Genomic DNA, 23812 nt, shown 5'->3' on the forward strand with positions numbered 1-23812 from the left:
GCTTACAAACAAATTTTATTGTTTTTTTTTTCATTCACTAGATCCTAGCTTCACAAATCCTCTCTGTATCTTTTCCAAGAATCATAAGAAAAGCAGTTCGATTATTTCTGTTGTTGAAGTAGTTTCGGAGGTCAATGAAGCAACTCATGTGTTCCCGACCAAGATTGCTGAAAGCTGTAAGCTTATTGCTTGTTAGTAAACAGCACCATGTGAATCAGAGTTTACCTTACATTTAGTCTCCTACTATAATCTGATTACACTTCGCACCAACTTGAATTCAACAATATGTAGGTAAAGCAATTTAAAATATAAACTCAACTAATTCAAGTAGTTCACGGTAGCAATATTTACTTCAATTCTAATATTAGTTTTAACAATTTCACTCGATTGGATAATGAACCATTACGAACGACATAGAAGATAATACGACTCGATATAATCGGCAACGACCTAGGCGTCGAATAAAGGATCACGATTGGAAGCTTGGAACATGGAACTGCAAGTCGCTAGGCTTTGCAGGTTGCGACAGGATAATCTACAATGAATTACATCCCCACAACTTCGACTTCGTAGTGCTGCAGGAAATCTGCTGGACAGAACAAAAAGTTTGGAAAAGCGGGCATCGAGCGGCTACATTCTACCAAAGCTGTGCCACCACCAACGAGCTGCGAACCGGCTTCATAGTGCTGGGAAAGGTGCGCCAACGTGTGATTGGGTGGCAGCCAATCAACGCAAGGATGTGCAAGCTGAAGATATAAGGCCGTTTCTTCAACTATAGCATCATCAACGTGTGTCCCATCTACCAAAAGGGCGATAAGCTGGATTGTAGCAATTACCGCGCAATCACATTGCTGAACGTCGCCTACAAGGTAATTTCCCAAATTTTATTCGTAGGGCAGTACCAGGCGGGATTCATGGATAAACGCTCTACCACAGACCAGGTGTTCGCCGTACGCCAGGCATTGCAGAAATGCCGCGAATACAACGTGCCCACCAGTGATGGGAAATGTCAAAAAAATGTCATGGGGTTGCTATTACTAATTTGCTAATAACTTTTTCAAAAGTTATGTACAATTCAGATTTTTTATTAACATGTAATGCTCAAAGGATCCTACAAGTTTGCTAAACAGGTCAATGTTCTAAATACACAGTATGAGGCACGATAACGAATTTTAAAAATGTCATGGAATGTCATGCCATTAATGTCATTTGACACTAATTTGGCTCTCACGGCGCCAATTTCAGTTTTAGAGCAATGACCTATTAGAAAAAGTTTTAGTATCCTTTGAAGGCTTTATATTCATATAAAACACACGATTGTAAATTACTTGTGAAAAAAGTTATTAACAAATTAGTCCCATGACATCGATATGACATTTCCCGTCACTGGTCCCCACACGTCATCTATCTATCGGCTTCAAAGCCGCATATGATACAATCGATCGGAACCAGCTATGGCACCTAATGCACGAAAACGGATTTCCGGATAAACTGATACGGTTGATCAAGGCGACGATGGATCGGGTGATGTGCGTAGTTCGAGTTTCAGGGGCATTCTCGAGTCCCTTCGTAACGCGCAGAGGGTTACGGCAAGGTGATGGTCTTTCGTGTCTGCTATTCAACATCGCCTCGGAGGGAGTAATACGAAGGGCAGGGATTGACACGAGGGGTACGATTTTCACGAGATCCGTCCAGTTATTTGGTTTCGCCGACGGCATCGAAATCATGGCACGTAACTTTGAGAGGATGGAGGAAGCCTACATCAGACTAAAAAGCGAAGCTGAACGGATTGGACTAGTCATCAACACGTCGAAGACGAAGTACATGATAGGAAGAGGCTCAAGAGAGGTCAATGTAAGCCACCCACCACGAGTTTCTATCGGTGGTGTCAAAATCGAGGTGGTTGAAGAGTTCGTGTACTTGGGCTCACTGATGACCGCTGATAGTGGCAGGAAATCGTACGTACTTTGGACTCCGCAAAACGCTCCGATCGAATAGAGTTCGCCGCCGTACCAAACTGACTACATATTCACAAAACGCTTATAAGACCGGCAGTTCTCTACGGACACGAGACCTGGACGATGCTCGTGGAGGACCAACGCGCACTGGGAGTTTTCGAAAGGAAAGTGTTGCGTACCATCTATGGTGGGGTGCAGATGGCGGACGGTACGTGGAGGAGGCGAATGAACCATGAGTTGCATCAACTGTTGGGAGAACCATCCATCGTTCACACCGCGAAAATCGGAAGACTGCGGTGGGCCGGGCACGTAGCCAGAATGTCGGACAATAATCCGGTGAAAATGCTTCTCGACAACGATCCGGCGGGAACAAGAAGGCGAGGTGCACAGCGGGCAAGGAGGATCGATCAGGTGGAGGACGATTTTGCGGACCCTCCGCAGACTGCGTGGTTGGCGAAGTGCAGCCATGGACCGAGCTGAAAGGAGAAGACTTTTATGTATTGCACAGGCCACTCTGGCCTTAGTCTGGTAATAAAAAGTAGAGGGTTGTATCAAAGATACTGAATTGAACATAGAATTACGTATAGTGGATGCGAAATTCGATCGATTCCCGGTGCCGGTCTAGGCAATTTTCGGTTTGGAAATTGTCTCGACTTCTCTGGACATAAAAGTATCATCTTGTTAGCCTAATGATATACGAATGCAAAAATGGTAACTTGGTTTAGAAACCTCGCAGTTAATAACTGTGGAAGTGCTTAATGAATACTAAGCGGCGAGGAGGTTCTGTCCCAGTGTGGGAATGTAATGCCAAAAAGAAGAAGATGAAATAGAATCTTAGAACGTTTGGCTGAGTTATTGGCTTGTACTTCCTGACCTCTTTTCGTGACGGTCCCAAATTTGAAACTTTGGAATGACCCCCCTATCTTACCGAAGGACGTAATTCTACGTCAAAAAACGCTCAGGTCGGTAGAAAGGACTTTTTCCGTCCTACAATCGGTAGGGAGATCCTTCACTCCGCTACCAGAAAAAAGAGTACGAAGAACTAGAGCCTGAATAAGAGAAACGCGGATAGAAAATATGACTCTGCCAACACTGCATTCATTTTTCTTCATCAAAGAACAACACATGAAAAGGAAGAAATGGTTTATGTAGGTAAAGTCTCACAATCCGCTATTTAATGTGTCCACATCACTAAACAATAGAATCCAATAAACAATGCAATTTCATTTCATAATCTATAAATAACTTGCATATATTATTGCAAACTTATGTAAAATTTGCTTATTTAAAAATGGCATAAAATCGAATTTAGCCGTTTTCAGTATTTGAGCCAACATTTTGGCTGCTTGACAGGTCTCCTGCTCGATTGGCTGCTGTTTTTGACGGTTCGATTGGCGGCACATACCTATCCGCGTTTCTCTTATTCAGGCCTCTACGAAGAACAAGTGATTAGCGAGGCGCAGGAAAAAAATGGAGCAGAATGATATGCGGAGGTTTTATGAGACTATCAATGGCATGCGGAGAAAGACAGCGCCATCTCCCGTCATGTGCAACGACCAACAAGGGAATTTGCTGACAGATAAAACCGAAGTGGCTGCCAGGTGGAAGCAACACTTCGAGAATTTGTTGAATAGTGGAAGTGACGGTGCATCGGTGAACAGAATAAATATTAGCGTCGATGAACAAGCTGTGGAGCCGCCTACACTGGATGAGGTTAGAAAAGCTATGAAAGAGCTGAAAAACAATAAGACGTCGGGGAAGGACCGGCTCCCGGCTGAATTTCTCAAACATGGCAGTGAGCAGCTTTATGAAGTTCTGCACCATATTATGGCGAAAATATGGGAAGACGAGGAATTGCCTGGTTGGACGGCCTCATTCGCCCTCTCTTTAAGAAAAAGGCACAGACTGGAGTGTGCCAATTACCCTCCTTAATTCGGCGTACAAAATTATGTCCTGTAGTCCTTCGTCGGCGAATACCAAGCAGTTTTCGTGAGGGCCGATCAATGACGGATCAAATGTTTACCCTGAGACAAATCCTTGATAAATTCCGGGAGTACAAATTGCAGACGCAATATACTCTATTACCAATATAGTCCCCTTCGAGAATCCCCATATGCATATATTAGACGGACAGTACAATCATACCATCTTGCGTCACAAAAGGCAACTAACGTCTGAAAACGATAGCCAAGAGGTGTCATAATTGAAAAAATACAATAATTTAACAATTTTTAACACTTGTCGTAAGACGAGTTTGTACAATACAAATACGTATCTGTCAAAGTACAATTAAGTGGTGGAATTAAAGGGGATTGTACAAACTCGTCTTACGACAAGTGAAGACATTCCACTAAAAAGCTCAAAATAATTTTCTTAACAAATTTTTAACAATTTGATTTACATTTTTCAAAATTTTATTTTTAAATTCGGATATCAAAATGGAATCATATGATGATTTCTAGCACATCATTTAGACATGTCATACCAATATGGTGTAAGAAAGGTGAGGTGATTCATTTGGTGTATTACATAGCCATTTGAAAGTAGTAGTGCGTCGTTTCTTTCGCGTCTTAGCAACCTTCTCAACTACATGACGACGGCTGACGTCACAGAGTTTGTTATAAAATTTTCTTCGATTTCCCCTCCCAGCGTCTCACAGCGCACCATCGTATCAAGGGCAACCAGTATTTTGTTATCCAAACAATAACATGGAAAATATTTAGCGGTGAGGCAAGTTCATTATAGTTCAAATAATGTTTGATCTTATTACAGATAACTGAGCGAGTGACTGAGGATATCGATGATATTAAACATCTTGTTATTTTCCTTGTTGCCCAGAAAGCAAAACATGTATGATAATGTGGAATTTTTTATTAAATACTGAAAAGTGTTGAAAACCGTATGCCTCGTGGATAATGGCAGAAGTGCGTGTATAGAATGCTTTGTAATTTGAGCAGTGAATTGCTATAATTTGAGAAGATTTATATTAATTTGCTGATGCGGTTCTCAATTTGCTCCTACGCAAATATTTTCATCATTTTGCGGGCCGCAAACAATCCGGCAAAACATGTTTTCTTGAACATGGCCCATAAAGGTTCATTTAAGGATGGAACGGTGTTACGTCACATACTTTCCCCTCAAACTATGTTTATTTTTTCAGCTTACTAATACCACCAAGTATGGATTTCCTCCACACCTTCTTTTTATCATCTTGATGTCATACTGAATATTGCATCATATATGTTTGAACCCCACTCGACATGTCTTTTCACTACATTGCTTGCCTTTTGCTAGGATAGGATGTGACAATTGAATTGCGACTGCCTTGTTGTTTCCTCAGTCGATTGCTTCGACGAGGTGGTGTCAAGTGCTGCCGAACATTTTTATGCAAAACCCTCCTAATAATATATGTAAAAAAATCATGTTTTCTCGTTCATTTCTTCCATATTTTTAAATAAAAGATGCCACGTACTATACGCAAAAAGTTTTTACATTGAATCTCAAAACTCATCTATTTTACAGTGAAATTGGTAAAAAGTTGGTTAATAATGCTTCAAATCGAGTGTTTCAAATCAGCATAACCCTTGAGAATCATGCACACATATTTGCAGTCTAGTACAAATTCATTTTGCCCAAAAAATCAAAAAACAAACTTTTGAATTTTGTTATAAAATTGAATTTAATTACCCAGCAACACGGCCAAGCTAACAACAAGCTGCCCTTTTGAAAATGTGATACCGTCGATCGAAGTAATCGATTGTCATTTTCACCCAATCAGCAATTTTTAATGACTAATTGGCATATCCTATCCTAGGCCTTTTGTGACACCGCGGCGCTACTGTGTTGTCTTTCAAAATCAGCCAGAGTGGTCTATATATATTTGAAATTATGCTAGAACATGGTTTTCCGGCAAAACTGATACGACTGATTCGTATAACGTTGGACGGATCGAAATCAAGTGTAATGGGCCAAACACAATTGATACGTTCCCATGGGAAAACTGTCAAAACGCACGCAAACGTACCAATTGTGTTTGGCCCATAAGGGTTGCGGATGAAACATCGACGTCATTTGTTACCTTAGGCTCGATGCCAACGCAGCGTATTTTTAACTCTGCGTGCACACGGAGTTAAAAAGACCCAGGTGTGTATTGGAAAAAAGCGTTAACGCAGCGTCACCGTGCCGATGCACACCTGCATTATTTTAACGCTGTGTGCACGCTGCGTTGAAAAGACGCTACGTGGACATCGAGCCTTAGATGGATTAAAGCAGGGTGATGCACTCTCGAATCAATTGGCGCTCGAGGGAGCGAATAGGAGAGCTGGTCTGCAAGGAAGCAGTACCATTATCACAAGATCGCATATGTTCCTTCCTGGGATTCGCGGACGATATCGATATTATCGGGATTGATGGCCGTTCCGTGGAAGAGGCTTTTGCGCCTTTTAAGAGGAAGCCAGGGATTCCTCAAAAAAATCTTCGGAAACTCTATATAGGAATATATTTTTGGTATTCTTTCGAAACTTTCCTCAGGAATTTATTTTGAACTTTCTTCAGGACTTCTTTCCGAATTTCTTATAGTTATCCCTTCCGACATTCCTCAGGATATTCCTTTAGCAACTCTTCCAGAAATTCCTGTAGACCTTTAAAACTTCCCTTTTTAATTACTTTAAGAATTCTTTCGGGAATCTCTTCAGAAATTCTATTGAAAAATCTTCGGAAATTTTGTTTGTAAATTCCTTCATTTTTTTCACCATCGTTCAAGTGTTTTTTTTTTATTTGAAAATATGTTTAATGCTCAAATAGCTTTAGAAATTTCTTCGAAAATTCGATTAGAAATTTCTCCAAATTCGAATTCTTTCCGGAACTATTCCTGCAGCAATTTTGTATGGTTTACTAAAGGAATTTTCTAAAGACTCCCTAGAGCAAGTTTCAGAAGAATTTCTGAAAAAAATCCCTGGATGAATCTCCAAATTATTTTCTGGTGGCTTTTCTATAGAGATTCCTGTTTGAATTGCTGACTCAATTGATGAAGGAATAACCGAAAAAGAACCTGAAAAGGATTTTTAAATGAGTTTCTGAAGGAATATTCGAAGGAATTTTAAATTGATTTTCCAAACAGCTATTCTAATTTACATAGAAATTTTTATTTTCTCTAGGAATTTCTTAAAAATTCCGAACAGTAGTAAAAAAAAACAAAGTTTTGAATAGAAGCAAAACTACATGCCAAGAAAAACTCTCAAAATATCGTGATTGCAGATATTCTAATATTCTCAACAATTTCTTGGGAACTTACTGCAAGAGTTCCTTCGAAAATATCGACAGTTTGAATAACTTTCGACTTTGAACAATTCTTTAGGAAATACATTCAGGAATTTATTCGGTAAGTCATCAAGAAACTTATTCTAGTATACCTTCAAAAATTCCGTCAGGAATTCGATCGGGAATTTCTCCAGGAATTCCTTTAAAAAACCTTCACAAATGAAACCAATTTTTCTGGAGATTCTTCCAAAACTCTCCTAATAATAATTCTGGCAATTCCATCACGAATTCCTTCTGAAATTCTTTTTGGAATACCTTTAAAAATTTCTACCCATGTAGATGGTTATGCTTCCCCACAGTTGTAATGGATTTAACGCGCCCTTCCTCAAAAGAGCCATCTCTTGAAAAGCTAAAAAAAAGATTGCGATTCTATTTATTAGTCTATTCTATTGGATTACACTGTTGAAAAGAGATTCTCTCAATCCCGGGCTTCGCGCAAGTTTTTCTGGGGCTACCACCTCCGTTTTTTGCCCTTCACACAGCAGTGCATTGAAAGCATAATGGTACTTATATAAATTCGACTGTAATATTGGATGGAGCCGTATGCAGAGCAAGACTCAAGTCATCAGGATGAGGGATAACTACAGAATTCCTTCTAACATTATTTTAACAATTCTACTGGAATTTTTCCAGGTAAGACATTCCATTCCCTCGGAAATTCATCTAGTAGTTCTTTGGGAATTTCCTCCGCCCTTTTCTGTCAAAATTCTATGACGAATTTTCAGATATATCCGTACGAATTCCTAGAGAGATTTCCAAAAGAACTCCTGAAGGAATTACCAATATGCTTAAATTTCTTAAAGAATTTCTTAGGACATTCCTCCAAGAATTCCTTCGGAATTTTCTCCAGGGATGCCTTCAGAAAATCTTCTAGACGGAGATAAATTCAGAAATTCCTCAAGACTCTAAGAATTATCTTCAGGTATTCCTTCAGAACTTCCTACCTACAGGACTTCCTTCGGACATTATTTCAGGAAAACCAAGAAATTTCTTTGGGAATTGTTTATCAAAATAAATCGAAGCCGTTAATTTAAGAACAATTCTGGCTATTTAAGTACAAGGAGAGTGAAGAAAATGTTCAATTTGGTGGGTGACGTACCCCATCGTCCTCCAGCTTCAGAAGCCATGTTACCATTATTGCATCTGTAGCCAAGAAGGGGCCTCCTTAGCCGTACGGTAAGACGCGCGGCTACAAAGCAAGACCATGCTAAGGGTGGCTGGGTTCGATTCCCGGTGCCGGTCTAGGCGTGAAGTACGAAATTCGGCGGCGTGGAGCCAACCGGCGTATGGCGCGCCACCGACACCTTGACCGGCGTCGGCGTACGTCAATAAGTGTCGGCGGCGGCGGCGCACAGGTCTAAATGGGACAAAAATGCGGTTACAGGCAGTACAGCTACCATGGGAAGGAAAGGCTTAGCTACGGCCGATCCGTAGAAGCGTGAGTACATATTGGGATTTGAGAGAACCAGAGCTATGACAATATCGTAGCCCGAAACAAGAAATTCTTTCGAATACAATAATTGACTATCGGACCTAAATAACAATTGTTGCAGGTCTTAAATAAATCATTAAAAAAAACTACGAATATTTTAGTCAAATAAATAGCTCCATATATTCAAAGTATAAAAAACTAGTTCTTGGTTTCAAATGGAATGCTCTCAAAAATTTACACGGCACTATTCGCAAACCAAAGTTTCATCGATCGTGCTTAGATAGCTTCGCCAAGGTGCCCACATTTCCCGTTCCTCATCCCTTGCCCCGGTTTTGGTCTGCATCCATCGTTTCATTAGCAACAGGTGCTTCACTTCTTCTCGGTAATGCAGCAGTAACGACGGGGTCACACTAATTTCCTCTAGCACTAGCGGGTCCAAACCTCCGACAGAACCATCGGTCGAGCGACGAATCAGTCGCGTTCTGCACGATTCCAATTGTTGCACCTGAGAGCAATGTCCCTTTTCCAGGGCATCCATGCTGTGATGGTTTTTGGCAGTTCGGGAATTCGGAGCATACGACGTTGAAGCTATTTGAGCCGGTTCTGGAGGGGGCTTCAATCCTTGAAAGTAGGTTTTCAGAGGGTACACTTGCATGTAGGCTTGAAATGCTATTAGCAAAAGGTTTACGTACTGAGTCCGTCCAATTTCTTGAACAGATTGCCTTTGCTGCTGGTGATTGAGTAAAGGAAAACGATCCCGACCGGCGGGAGAGACTGCTTCCGGGGGGTTATCTTTCGGAAAAGCCTTCCAATCTCCTTTGACCAGGTGCTTCAGATAAGAAGCAGCGGAAGGAATGTTGATCGTTAGTGGGGTATGCTTCTGGAGGAGTTCGCCGGCTAGGAGCATACGGAGCAGTGGTGAACGCATTTGTTCGATGGCACGCAAACAAAGCGACACACTGAAATAGTCGGAGATCTCCAGCTGGCGCATTATTTGTTGCGCAAAGTAATTTGTTTTTTGTTTTATACATGGATATTCGACTGATCCGTCATACTGGATTTCGGTTAGGTTGATGGCTGTTCCAATGATAGATAACAAACGCTGCAATAAAAACTCCATAAATAAATGATTAGATTGAACGACTTTTATTAGACTTACGGATAGCGTTTGAATAGCAGTTTTGGGATAATGGACTGCACAAACATTTACGTAGAGAACGATAATCCGTTTTATCAGTGGATTTATTTCACCCACAGTTGAGTTTTCATTCCAAAGAAGTACTGCTATCAGAGGCATTCGACTGGAGTTGAACATGTTCTCCTTAGCATTATGTGGATGCCTGTAAGAGAATCAAATGAATTGTATACAATATTAACTTTAAATCATATTCATGTTCGTTTACCTTAAAATCCACATCACTAAATCGTATTCCAATATCTTAACTAATATTTGTAGCACCAAGAACAAGCGATCCAACTTATCCTCGCGGGTTAGCAAATCAAAATCGTACTTCTGGGTATTTTCCTGTTCCCATAAGTAAAAATTGGCCAACGAACGTTCGTTATTGCTCAGCGTTTTGCACAAACTGGTGCCATCCTGACTGGCTTTACATTCCACACTTTGCTCCAGCAGAAACAATATCACTTTCAGCAGACCTTCGCTTCGATCGTATCTCGCGAAACACGATTCTTCCAAAACGCCAAAGACTACACCCAGATATGCCCGCTTCAGATCCAACCAGCAGGGGGGGAAATGGTCTATCGTACGATCCAGGACATCCACCGTCTGGAGCAGCACCGTCCGGACGCTGTAGTTCGCATTCAGCTGATCGGATGGCTCAGTAATGGTCAAAATCAGTTCCAAAGCTTTCACGAAAAGCGGTGCTTCGATGAATTCGTTCCGTAGTAATGCTTGATCTAGATGATCCAGAAATTGTAAAGGACGGTTCTCCACAAGCATCTCCTTAGTGTCCTGCTGGATGCGTTGGTTTACCTATAACGAGATTAGATCGAAAACATGGAACGGTAAAAATCAAAACAAAACCAGCATTTTTGATAAACATAGTTGAAATAGAAACTTTTGCTCATACCTTTTTAGCCTGATTCTTTCGCCTGGCGTGTAATCGTGCACACCTTTCTGCATTCTTCAAACAGAACGGAATATGCTCCAGATTGATCCGATGATTCACCTCAAAATAATGCCTTCCCAGCACATTCCGGAGCTTATGTTCACCATCCGCTATCGCATCAACGTCCCTTTGTTTCGCTCGCTTTGACTCACCGAGCGCTTCACCCCCCACTGGATTCTTACGTTTCGTCCCCGTCTCTTCGCCTGACATCTGCTGCTTCTGCTGATGGTCGACCGTGTTGGTAATATTTTTCAGTCTTCGCGCCGAACACTCTTCCTCGTTGATTCGAAATTCCGAGCGGAACTTCTTCACCAGTTGCTGCTGCTCTGAATCATCCTCGTACGATAAGTTTGTTGACAGGAGAACGTCGGAGGAGCGCTTCCCCAGCTGGACGACTGGAGCACCACCACCGTGACCATCTACACCACCAGCCGATTCGCAACGTTTGACAGTTGTGGCAGCGCATCGTCTTTTAGATCGATGTCTCGGCATATTGCACAATTGGGACGCTTTTGGACATCCCAGATTGAAAATATTATTTAAAAGAAGTTTTATACGGTCTTCACTGCGTTATTAATTTTTACGACACTCAGAAATCGCTACCGCTACTAAAAACTGTTTTACAAAATTTAATTCCTGTTGCAACTTGTTTTGCTTGAAGCGATTCGATGATTTTTTATTTTCGAAATAATCCCACAGTGTACTATACATATATCAACTGTGGAAGAGGATTTGGCAGAATATGTCGAATGCGTTGAAGTTCGAATGTAAATATTTTTTAAATAGGCCTTTTCATAAAACTGCCCACACTTTTTGGCACACTTTTTGAGGTATCCAGCTTTCCACGCTCGGTAATGGCGGCTTGTCAGTATGTAAAATCAATAGGTCACTGTACTTTTGACACTAGCTGGAGGAAAACTCACTGGCGAAAAGACCTTTTTGCCTTTCTCGTATTTCCCTTCCCCTCACCCAGGAACGCCAGTGAGCTTTCCTCCAGCTAGTGTCAAACAGTACAGTGACCGATTGATTTTTACACACCGACAAACCGCCATTACCAAGCGTGGAAAGCTGGATTGAGAAGTATTGTTATTATTTGGGGAAAAAAAATCAAAATAAACACAATTAGTTTCAATTACCTTACATATGGATCCTGTACACCTCCGGTGGTGCAAAGGGCCGACTTGAAAGATCTCCAACCTGAGCGTTGCCCGGCTATCGCTTTAACCTGTTGCCAGGTTAGATTTCGGTCGACTTATTTTATTTATTTATTGAGGCTTCGCCGCCATGAGCCTCTGGGTCTACCTCTGCTGCGATGTCCCGCTGGATTCCAGTCTAATGCTTGTTTACAGATTTCGTTTCCGTCCCTACGTAGAGTGTGACCGACCCAGCCCCACTTCCGATCCCGAATGTCTGTTGCTATCGGTCTCTGGTGACAACGACGATGGAGCTCGTTGTTTGAGATCCAGTTCTGAGTCCACCAGGCCCGAATTATATGAAGCAGGCATCTGTTAATGAACACCTGCAGCCGTTAAGTATTCTCCACTGATACACACCATGTTTCGCTAGCGTATAACAGCACAGATTTCACTTTAGAGTTGAAAATTCGTATTTTGGTGCCTTCACTTATCTGCCTGTTATCCAGATATTTCTTAAACTCGCACAGGCAGCCTTTGCTTTCTTCATCCGTGCGCGTATGTCAATCTTGATACCGCCGTCTGTCGCCATTGGGCTACCAAGATATTGGAAGCTTTCAACATTCTCCACTGGTTGCCCGACTACTGTGAAACTGGAAGGAGTCACCGTGTTTACATCCAACGATTTGGTTTTGTTGACATTGATGACTAAACCTGCCGAAGAGGAGCGCTCGGCAAGGTCGTTGAGCTTACTCTGCATATCAGAGCGCCGTTGCGCGAGGAGTGCAACGTCATTAACCAATTCGAAGTCGTTTAGGTGCTCCATGGTTATAGGCTGCCATAACAGCTCACGGTTTGGTTCACGGTCATTCGCATCTACCAGAATCTCGTCGATTACGATGAGGAACACCCATATGACCACCAAGCATTAATTGATACAGGTAATCAATCACAGATCAGCATATTAAATGCTAATCGCATTAGATCAGTTTAAACGATGTAAAGATGCATTTATTCATCAACTGCCAAGCAACGATGCACAAGTTCAGCATTACAAATGCAGCGATGCATTACTTATGTTTTATTTCAACATGTCAAAGTAATGAAGCATTATTTCGGCAGTTACGGTGATAGAATACATCCTTGCCTCACATTTGCTACGACCCGGATAGGGTCGGACAGGACCCCATTGCAGCACTCTACACGAAAAGGCCTCGTACTGTGCTTCCATGAGGTCGATGATTTTCTCAGGAACCCCTTGCGTCTCAGGGCGCCCACATATTCTCGTGATTGAGACGGTCGAAAGCTTTTTCGTAGTCAATGAATACCAAGTAAAGGGACTCTTAGAATTCGTTGACCTGCTCCAGAATTATGCGGAGCGTGACAATATGGTCCACACAGGATCTGCCGGCACGGCCTGCTGCCGCCGATGAGTCGCATCGATCTTCTCTTGAATCTGGGCTAGGATAATTTTGCATAGAACTTTGAGAACGGTACACAGCAACATAATGCCTCGCCAGTTACAATTACCGAAGTCGGTAAAAGTTTACTGAGTTTTTGAATAGTTGACTTTACTCGGTAAAAAAAAAATTGATAAGTCAGTAAAGTTGAAAATGTTTGAAATGTCAAGAACTACTGATAATATATTATAGTCAGCAAATTTTATTGCTGTCTTTTTCGGTAATTTATTTGTTTACTGTGGTTTACCGAAATCTTCAGTAAATTAATTTTTTATTGTTTCCAAAAATCTAAATATTTTAAATGTTTTATTCCAAAACTATTTTGATCATTATCTTTGATAAAAGGGTCATTCTTTATCTTCTTTATCCTCGTCTTGATTTGCTTCCTGGGGCGTCCAAATGTTTTTGCCGAATAAAACACTGATGCTGCAGATGTTATTTCCAAAATGTATAGAACGAATTGGTTGAGATGATAATGCAAAATACGCGGGACAAATATCTGACATTTGATTTTGCAGAGTCGTTCGGTACAACTATAAAAAAATACAGAGAACTCGGTAATCGCATTTACTGACTTTTGCCTTCAGTCAGTGGAAATTTACTTTTACCCTCATTTAAGGCTACCTTACACCTCGGGAAAATTTTCCGCCGGATTTTGAACCCCGTGCATTTTAAATGGGGCCGGGATTTTGATTTTCCGTGCCTAAATCCCGAAAACATCGCATATGCAAAAATACATCCGAAAAAATCCGCTGACCAAATTCCCGAGGTGTGAGGCTACCTTTAAGGCTACCTTACACCTTGGAAATTTGATTCGCGAAATTTTTCCCCACCCGGTAAAAATCGTTTACTCATTAATGGGTACTTTTTCTCTGCTATCTCTTTCTTTCTGCTGAAAAATTCACCCATTTTAGGAGAATAAGTGGATTTACTCATTTAAATGAGTAGATCCACTTATTCTCCCAAAATGGGTAAAATTTTCAGCAGACAGAAAGAGATAGAAAAGAAAAAGTACCCATTAATGAGTAAACGTGTTTCTCCGTGCATGCATTTTTGCATATGCGATGTTTTCGGGATTTGGGCACGGAAAATCAAAATCCCGGCCCCATTTAAAATGCACGGGGACCAAAATCCGGCGGAAAATTTTCCCGATGTGTAAGGTAGCCTTTACCGATAACTCAGTCCAAACTAGAACAGTACTTCAGTAATTTTTCAAAATAATTACTGATCATCAGTAAAAATTGATAAAACTACCGAGTTCTCAGTATGAGCATATGAAAAATTCAAGTCAATGGCAGAACGCCAGACAGGTAGGAAATTAAATGTCCTACGAATGAACAACGGCACCGAGTACGTGAATAAATTGTTCAAGAGCAGTATGGCAAAAGATGGAGTGCTCCACGAGAAAACTTGTCCGTACACCCCTGAGCAAAATGGTGTGGCGGAGAGAATGAACCGGACACTCATCGAAAAAGCAAGAAGCATGCTGAACGATTCGTGTTTGCCGAAAGTCCAATGTGGATCCGCGCTTGTACTTCCGAATTTATGGTGACAAAATAATTTTCGTCACTATTTATGTGGACGATTTCATGATTTTTATCAACAAACTGCAGAGCGCGTTAAAATCGTTTCTCCAGAATCGTTTCAAGATGAAGGATCTTGGTCAAGCAACTTTTTGCTTAGGACTGCGGATCACACGAGACCGGAAGAACGGTAAGCTGTGGGTAGATCAAGAGCACTACATCGATAGCATTTTACAGTGGTTCAACATGGCGAATTGCAATCCTGTCTCCACACCAGCGGAGGCGAGTATCAAGCTGGATAAATCGATGTCGCCAACAACGCCGGAGGAAATTTTGGAGATGAAAGAAGTTCCTTATCAGGAAGCAGTGGGCTGCCTCACTTATCTTGCGCAAGCAACGCGGCCGGATATCAGTTTTGCGGTCAATCAAGTCAGCCAATTCAATGCAAATCCGGGACGAAGCCATTGGAATGCTGTCAAGCGCATAATACGGTACTTGCGGGGTACGAAATCAAATCGGCTAACATATTCGAAGGATCGATGTTCGGATATGGTTCTGAAAATTGTTACAGATTGTTACGAGGGGGTGGGGGGTTCTTAAAAACATCGTTTTTTTTCGGCCCAAATATTGAAACATTGAAATACTTATGTAATTTTCGGCGAGTTATCACTTTAAATTTCACATTGGATTTCGGCATCAAAACCCATACCTCTTCACAGTTGATTAAAACCATCAAAGTCAGGAACAAATTCGATGTTTTTACACAAACAGACGTTTGTTGACATGTTTTTGCTGCGCGTAACCGCGAGAAGCGTGTTTGAAAACAAAAATAAGCAAAATTACACGCACACCACCGAACAAAAATCATCGCCCGAGGCGACAGAACGGATCCTTTCATCGCGGGTGCGCGTGTGTTCGCTGGATGGTTGTCTGTCCGTGGGTTGCTTCGCCAGCAGAGTGCTCTTGTTGCGGGAACCGATTCTCATCTCACTTTCGGTAGAGAACGCGATTCGTCCGGACGTGCGGATCTTGCGTGTAGGTACGGTTCGCGGTCGCTTGATGAAGGAAGAGCTGGTTCTGTTTCGGTCGACAACGCGGTGTGCTTCGATTTTTGATTATTGTGCGTGTTGTTTTTGTGCGATTGGGTATTCAACTGCAATCGATTGACCAATAATAATTGCAGCGTAATCCAAGTTCAAGTTGGAGGCTTCCGCCTCCCCGTCCAGGATGTTCCGCTGGTGATAGCTGGCGAGTGGTCTAAATAAAACAGAGGCTGTGTCCGAGTTTTTGGGAGTTGTGCTGCGGCGTGAAAGGAAACTAATGTCCATTCCGGAAGAATAGATTCTAGTTCTGAAAGGAATTTTAGAAGTAATAAAGCATAGGACATTCCTACGCATTCCGGGAGATTAGCATTCAGTGTTGTATCTGTGGTCATCTTCAGAATGTTTTGAAGAAAGTGTTGGTGTTCTAACGAAGTTATTGGTACGGGAGAGGTTTGCATGGGAACGAAAATAATTTTGTGAAATTCTGCATCAATTCAACAGAAATCATTGATTATTGTTCTGCTAAAAGATTGTGCAGTGAGAAGCAATAAGGAAGTCTGAAAGTAGTGAAATCTGGCAATGGAATCAGTGTGATGTGAATTTCTTCTGCAGATCATCAAGGTGAGAATCCAATAATAGTTTTCCGTAGGAGCAAGCGGAACGGCGATATATAAACAAAAGAAGCAAAATAACGTCGCACCCGTTGTATCGCAGTGGAAAAGGCGAGAGGGCAGACAAGAACGTCGCGAAAAGGAACCGAAGGAGAATGATTCCAGCCCAGCCAGAGCCGGATCGATTCTGACAGCTCCGCTCAGGAATGCTTTGAAGAAAATGTGAGTGTGGTGGTATTTTGTTTTATTTTTATTGCCTAATAAGATTGGATTGGCTTTCATGAAGTACATGCCGATATTAATTAAAGCACATTCTGAATGAATACTGAAGGAAAATTGCAGAAGATTACAATGAAATTAGGCGTCTAATAGCATTTTAGCAGTTTAATAACATTTCTCGGAGAAATGGCAAATTTCTTTTCATTTTTAGTGTTTTCTTAAAAAGGGAAAGTATTATCTCCCAAAGTCCCAATGGAAATGTTTCTTAACACAGACTTTTATGCAACTTATCCTGAAAATTTTCTAGACCGGACCAGCCACCTCCAGCATAGTTTTGCTTAGTAGTCGGTCATCATATCTTAAGCCGATAGAAGCTTAAATTAAGTGACAATATTGCAATCAAATAAAAAAAACTATCTTACTAGCTTCATAAGCTAATCATTTAAAACAATTGTTACAAGGATCTATATTTTTAAAGATTATCAGTTGTAGTAAAAGTTCAGATTTCAGATGATTCCGGAATAAGTCTCGATTCTATATGGAATATCAAATATTCAACGTGTAATATTATAGTCAATAGTATTTTTAAACGAATTTCTAAATGTTTAGTAAATTTATCTTAGAACACTGTGAGTTCTGGCAAAACATATTTGATTGTATCATTTTTACTTCATATATCAAAAGGGTCAGCAAAGCTTGTATTTATTTTGGATATTTTTTGCATAAATTATAAAATTTCCACAAATGTTATAAAACTAGAAAATTTTATTTCTACAGCCTTCGAATTTTTTTGTCGGCTATGTTAGGCAAAGGAATGGAGTTTTTAGTAATTTATTCATTTAACAATAATCTGATACAAAGCATAAAGAATCTAAAAGCAATGAAAATTTATATGATGTCAAATGAATTAATTTACATTTTTTTTTGTGTTTTTACAATTAGAGGATGTTGAAAAAATATTTGACAAATATTGAGTTCAAAGCTTGAAATGAAGTTTAAATACGAATCGGAAAAAGGAACATTTGGGTTCAATATAAGAAAAATGATGAAGAAGCGTTGGGACTCTCAGGATGAAATAGGGCTGTTAGACTTCTAAAGCGATATGATTTTTGGTGGATAAGGAACATTTGGATTCTAAGTTAATCCTCTTCAGCCCACGACTTTTTTCAAAGAATTCAATAGAAAGGAATCATCTTTGAGAAAAATGCTAGAACAAAAGTTAGTTGGCAAAGTTAAAATGAGTGGAATACGAAAAAAAAAGTTTTGGATTGTAAATCAATAGTTAATTCATTGTTTTCAATAGTTTAACTATTTGTACTCAAAATTGATTATATTTGTTGTTGTTGTTGTTGTTGTTGTTGAAACAATTCGATGATGGTTGAAGGTGCACAAATTGATGGTGCTCTACAGAAAGCATGGGCAGGAGAGGATTACAAACAAAAACAATGATATTGTAGAAGAGCAGGAGATAGAGAAAGGAGCGGGAGTACTCAAGAAATGTTGTACTCATTAAACTTAGATGTCAATTGAAATTAAGTTCAGACTGAATTTCGATTGCATTTTATAATCAGATCCATTTTGGTTTGAATTAAAATTTGATTCTTGGAGACTTGGAGACTGAGACTTGGAGCAGATTCTGGTTTTTATTCGATTTGAATCCGAGTTGAATTTAGATGAAAGGTGGATTAAATTTGGATTGGTATTGGAAATGAATGGAATCGGGTTTGGCTATGATTTTATTGAATTTGGATTAGATTTTGAATGGATTTGGATTGCATTTGGATCGGACTTTAATCTGATTAGTATAAGATCTAGTTTGGATTCGCGTTGCTCTCGGGTTTAATTTGAATTGAATAAATCTCGCTTAACTTTTCAAAAGGACCTAAGTAACATTTTTTTCATGAATTAATTTGAGTACTGCAATCAAAAGCTTTCATATTGGTCTGTTGATTGCGCTATTCAAATTAATTCATGAAAAAAATGTTACTTAGGACCTTTTGAAAAGTTAGGCAAGAAATCTCGTATTTTCATTGAAGTTTGATTGCATTTTAATTAGATTTGAATTAAATTTGGATTGGATTTGGGTTGAATCTAAATTGGATCTGGATTGGATTTGGTTTTGTTTTGGATTAGGATAAGATTAGATGTGAATTGGATTTGAATTGAATTTAATTTGGATTTAGATTCGGATTTAATTTGGGTTGGATCTAGATTGCATGAGGATTGAATTGTAGTTGGATTAAACTTGGATTGGAACTGGATTGGATTTGGACCGAATTTGAATTGGATTTGGTGTAGAATTGGATCAAGCTAGATCTGGATTGGTTCAAGATTGGATTTGAATTGAATTTTAATTGAATTTGCATTGGATTAGGGTTTAATATGAAATGGATTTTCATTAGATTTAGATTGGAATTGGATGAGACTTAGATTTTGATTAGAGTTCGAATGGATTAGTATTGGATTCGATTTAGATAGCATTTGAATTAGATTAGAATTGAATTTTTGATCTGGATTTGGGTCAGATTTGGATTGGATTTGGTGTGGATTTGAAATGGATTAGATTCGAGTTAGATTTGGTTTTGAATTGGGTTAGATTTGAATTGGATTCGGATTGGAATTTGTTAGGCATGGGATGGAATTTGGACTGGATTTGGTGAATTTGGAGTTGAACTGAGTTAGATTTGGATTCATTTCAATTGAATTTGAACTTATATTGGATTTAGTGTGGATTTGGTAGGAATTGGATTGGAGTTTAGATTTGAATTGAATTTTTGCTAGATTTGCTTTGGATTTTGATTTGGAGGGGAGTTGGATTGTGTTTGAATTAGATTTAAATTGAATTTGAGATTTAGGTTGGATCTGGTTTGGAATGTAGTTGTATTGACTTCTCCAAATAAATGAAAGTGTGCGTGACTTTGCTGTATTCCTGTCAATGTGTGCTGTCTTCCTCCAAAAGTATTCGTGATATTTTTGCCGCAACAAGATTACCACCCACTTTTATTTTATATATCCTATACAGTAGCGTTGGTGTGCGAAAAACTGCGCTTGGAGAACTCAATTGTTTTTGGATTGGATTGGTACTGAATTTGATTTGCATTCCAAATGGTTTTGGTGTGGATTGGGTTTAATATGGTTTGTTATTGGATTGGATTAGATTAGATTTGGATTGGAATTAGTTGTGAATGGGATTGGATTTCGATTGTATTTGGATTTGCTTTTGACTGAATTTGGATTGCATTTGAATTTGATTTCAATTGATTCCATTTGGGTTAAATATGAGTTGAATCTGGATTGGATTTGAGAATTGGATTAAGACTGCATTTGATTTGAATTTCAAATGGTTTCGGTGTCGATTGAATTCGATTTGGATTGGAATTGGATGTAAATTTTATTGGATTTATATTCGGTTTGGCTTTGGATTGGATTTTGATTTGATTTGGCTCGGATTTGGATTTGGGTTAAGTTGGATTTGGATTAGTATTGATTGCACTTGTATTGGCTTTGGATTTTGTTTGGTTTTAAATTGAACTTGAATTGGATTTGATGCGGATTTAGACTGAAATGATTGAATTTGGATTTAGTTTTTACCGTGGACCCCCGGTAATGCAGTGAACTCTCCCTTACTCGATATTGAAGGGACCATCGAGTTAGGGAGGTATCGAGATTGGGAACACATTTATATTTGGCCGAATGCCGTTTGGCAAAATAGTTTAAATTTGTTATTAAATCGTTATAAAGTAAAGTAAGAAGTGAGATGTTCCGAGTGAATAGTGAAGAGCGAGAACTGAGAAACGGAAGCAAGCGAGTATTGAGTAGTGTGATGTGTGCAGTAACATATGAGTTGTGGGAAGTAAGACATGAGAAGTGAGGAGTGAGATGTGATAGTTGAAAAGTTTATTTTTTTAAATTCTTTATTTAGGTGTTTTTTAAATTCTAGATTAAGTTCAACACCGGTTGCAAAGTGAGGATAGTAGGATATGAGTTAACTACTACAAACCAAAATAAACAAAAGCAAGGAGTAAGCAATGAGAGATGTTAATTGGGTAGTGAGAATTGAGATGTTGAGTAGTGAGAAGTGGAGGGACATAAGACATAAAAAAGAAGGAAGACACAAGAAGGAAGTTGATAAAAAAGAAGGAAAAGGAAAAAAATAGTTTCTTACTTCTAGATCCTAGGCTGTCAGTTTACACTTTATTGCTCCCTTTTCACAACTCCCTTTCCACTCCTCATTTCTTACTACATGCTTCTTACTTTTCTCTTCTCACCTCCCTCTTTCCACTATTCACTTCTCACTTCGCACTTTTCACTATTCATTGCTCACTTCACTACTACTTCGCACTACAAATGTCGCAATTCTAACCTCTCACTTCTCATTTCTCACTTCCCACTACTCACTTCTTATCTCGAATTTCTTACTACTCGCCAGAGTGTAAAATAATCGAATTTTTTTGATGAAGACCATTTTTCTTCATTTGTCAGTTCACTTCCGACGCATTCATAGTCGACTCTGGACAATCAATATTCAGTTGAATATTAGTCATTGAATATTTATGCACATTTTACAAATTAATAAATTATCTGAAATCTGAACACGTTTCAAATGAGTAAAGTGATTTATCACACAGGACTGAATCCGATTTTCATCCGCGAAGCACTTTCAACGGTAAACATCAACATAAACAATGCTAATTATGTTTTTTTCTGCACATAGTAAACACACTCAGTGACAGTCGAATGAATGAGTTCGTAGAGTAGTCGTCTGACTACGTCATTCTATGTTTTGAATATTCATGCGATGTTTGTCAAAATTCGGACCGAAGTTGCTTCATGAAGATGAATATTTCAAGCTCTGCTGCTCACTTTTAACTACTCAATTCTCACTTTTCACTTCACACATCTCACTTCTCACTCACACTTCTCATTTTTCACTTCTCACTTATACCTTCTCATATCTCACTTCTGACTTCTCATTTCTCACTTATTACTTTCATTTCTAACATCCATTCAATTGCCTTCTTACTTTTCACTTCTCACTTCGAATTTCTCGCTTCTAACTTTGCACTTCTCATTGATCAATTGCCACTACTCACTTCTCATTTCGCACTTCTCACTCCTCATTTCTCATTTTTCACTTCTCTCGTCTCACTTATCATTTTTCACTTCTGACTTCAAATTTCCCACTGCTCATTTTAAACTTCTCACTATTCATTTCTCACTTCTTACTTTACACATCTCTTTTCGTACATCTCATTTTTCCCTTTTCACTTCTCACTTCTCACATATAATTTTTATATCTCACTTATGACTTCTCATTTCTCACTTATCAATTTTCACTTCTAACTTCTAACTTTTTCCTTCTGACTTCTTATTTCTCACTTTTCGCTTCTAACTTTTTCCTTACTACTTTTCACTCCTCACTTCGAATTTCTCACTTCTTATTTCTTATTTCTCACTTCTCATTCTCACTTCTTCGTTTATCACTTTTTACTTCTAACTTCTTATTATATCAGACACCATCGGTTAGCGACGTAAAAATACATTGGAAAATTACCTCGACTTAGAGAATATCGAGTAAGGGAGATATCGACTTACGGAGGGAACGCAGTATGCTAGATTCAAGGGACTTGGAATTTCATCGAGTAAGGGAGAGTTAGGGAGAGTTCACTGTACGACCGTTTTTAATCTGAACGAACGGGGTGTTTGAACATCGTTCAAATTTGAAAATGGTTCAAATATCATTTAGCACGAGGAATCGCGAAAATAAAAATGTTACATCGTGAAACGGAACACAAAATCAAAACAAACCAGCAAAGAGAGCAGCCAGAATCAAGTTTTTTCAAATGCAAATAGAGTAACCAGAAGTTCAAGTTACAAATGAACCCCGTTAATTTGAATGAGGTGCCGTTCAAATTATCGGGGGTCCACGGTATTAATTGTATTTGTATTGGGTTTGGATTTTGTTTGTTTTGGGTTTGAATTGAATTCGGATGTGATTTGATGCCGATTTAGATTGAATTTGGATTTAGTTTGTATTGGATTGGGAATTGATTAGAATTTGGATTTAATTTGTGTTGGAGTCCATTTGGAGTAGAATTGGTTTTCATTTAAATTGAATTTGGGATTTTGGTTGGAGCTGAATTGGATCTGAATTTTTATGGCATTTGGGTTCAATTTGGATGTGGATTGTAGTTGGACTGTATTTGAATTGGATTTGAAATGATGTTGGTGTGGATTCGGAAGGCATTTGGGTTAGGTTAGATTTAGTTTATATTTGGATTGGAGTTGGATTCGAATTGGAGTTGGATTGTATTTCCAGACCTCAGAGCAGTATTTCAGCGTGGATGCCCTTAAACAGTAGATGTCTGTTTATTCGTTCTCCACTTTGATCATGAATCCAAAAGTGACATGTATTATTTATCTTCAAATATGATGCAAGTATGTCAGTTTGAAATCCAATAGAACACCAAGATCTTTCACACAGTTTACTCCGTTCCGAAAAGGCTGTGATTAAAGGCGATCGATTGTTTCTTTTGAGAAAAGTTTATAGTCGGCCATGCATTCCACCCACCGTATGTTAGTGGATAATGGCAAAAATAAAGGCACTTGGAATGGCTGATGGACGCTGGCCTAGCGGCTCGACTGCGATAGGAGGAATATTCAAAAAATCTCAAGACTTGTGACACAGAAGCGTCCTGCGTCCTGCAGTACTTAGCAATTTAACATTTTCAATGAGAGATGGCACGCGATGTTTACATATCTGCCCCTTTCAATCTCTTTAGAAAAGCGAAGGATGAAAGGCATGTCACAAAAATCTAAAAATAATATTCCGTGACAGGACTTTATTTGTGTGTTTATTACCACTTTGAACTCGGTGAATCAAAGGAACATTTTTTTTTAAATTTAGAAATTTTAATTTTAAAACGAAGCACAACATCCTTTCTTGACTGCTTTTCATGCGAAATTGATCAATGAACCCACGGTA

General features: G+C 39.3%; 2 protein-coding genes across 4 annotated transcripts in view; one reads left to right on the forward strand and one right to left on the reverse strand.

Moving 5' to 3' along the window:
* Positions 1–8864: 8864 nt before the first annotated feature.
* Positions 8865–11510, reverse strand: LOC134209498 (uncharacterized). The gene is made up of 4 exons (XM_062685479.1): positions 10800–11510; positions 10113–10702; positions 9869–10049; positions 8865–9811 (listed from the first exon to the last, which is right to left on the reverse strand). The coding sequence occupies exons 1-4, from the start codon at positions 11328–11330 to the stop codon at positions 8954–8956; spliced, it is 2160 nt and encodes a 719-aa protein (XP_062541463.1). The 5' UTR covers positions 11331–11510; the 3' UTR covers positions 8865–8953.
* A 4364-nt stretch (positions 11511–15874) lies between these two features.
* LOC134209513 (bifunctional heparan sulfate N-deacetylase/N-sulfotransferase) overlaps positions 15875–23812 on the forward strand; it is a 612835-nt gene continuing 604897 nt past the window's right edge. For 2 of the 3 annotated variants that reach the window (XM_062685493.1, XM_062685492.1), the window contains exon 1: positions 15875–16830. The gene's annotated coding sequence lies outside the window, so the exon portion shown is untranslated. The remainder of the gene's footprint in view (positions 16831–23812) is intronic. The other variant, XM_062685495.1, reaches the window with a different exon arrangement.

The sequence above is a fragment of the Armigeres subalbatus genome, chromosome 2 (genome assembly GCF_024139115.2).
Source record: "Armigeres subalbatus isolate Guangzhou_Male chromosome 2, GZ_Asu_2, whole genome shotgun sequence".
In the NCBI taxonomy this organism is placed as follows: domain Eukaryota; kingdom Metazoa; phylum Arthropoda; class Insecta; order Diptera; family Culicidae; genus Armigeres; species Armigeres subalbatus.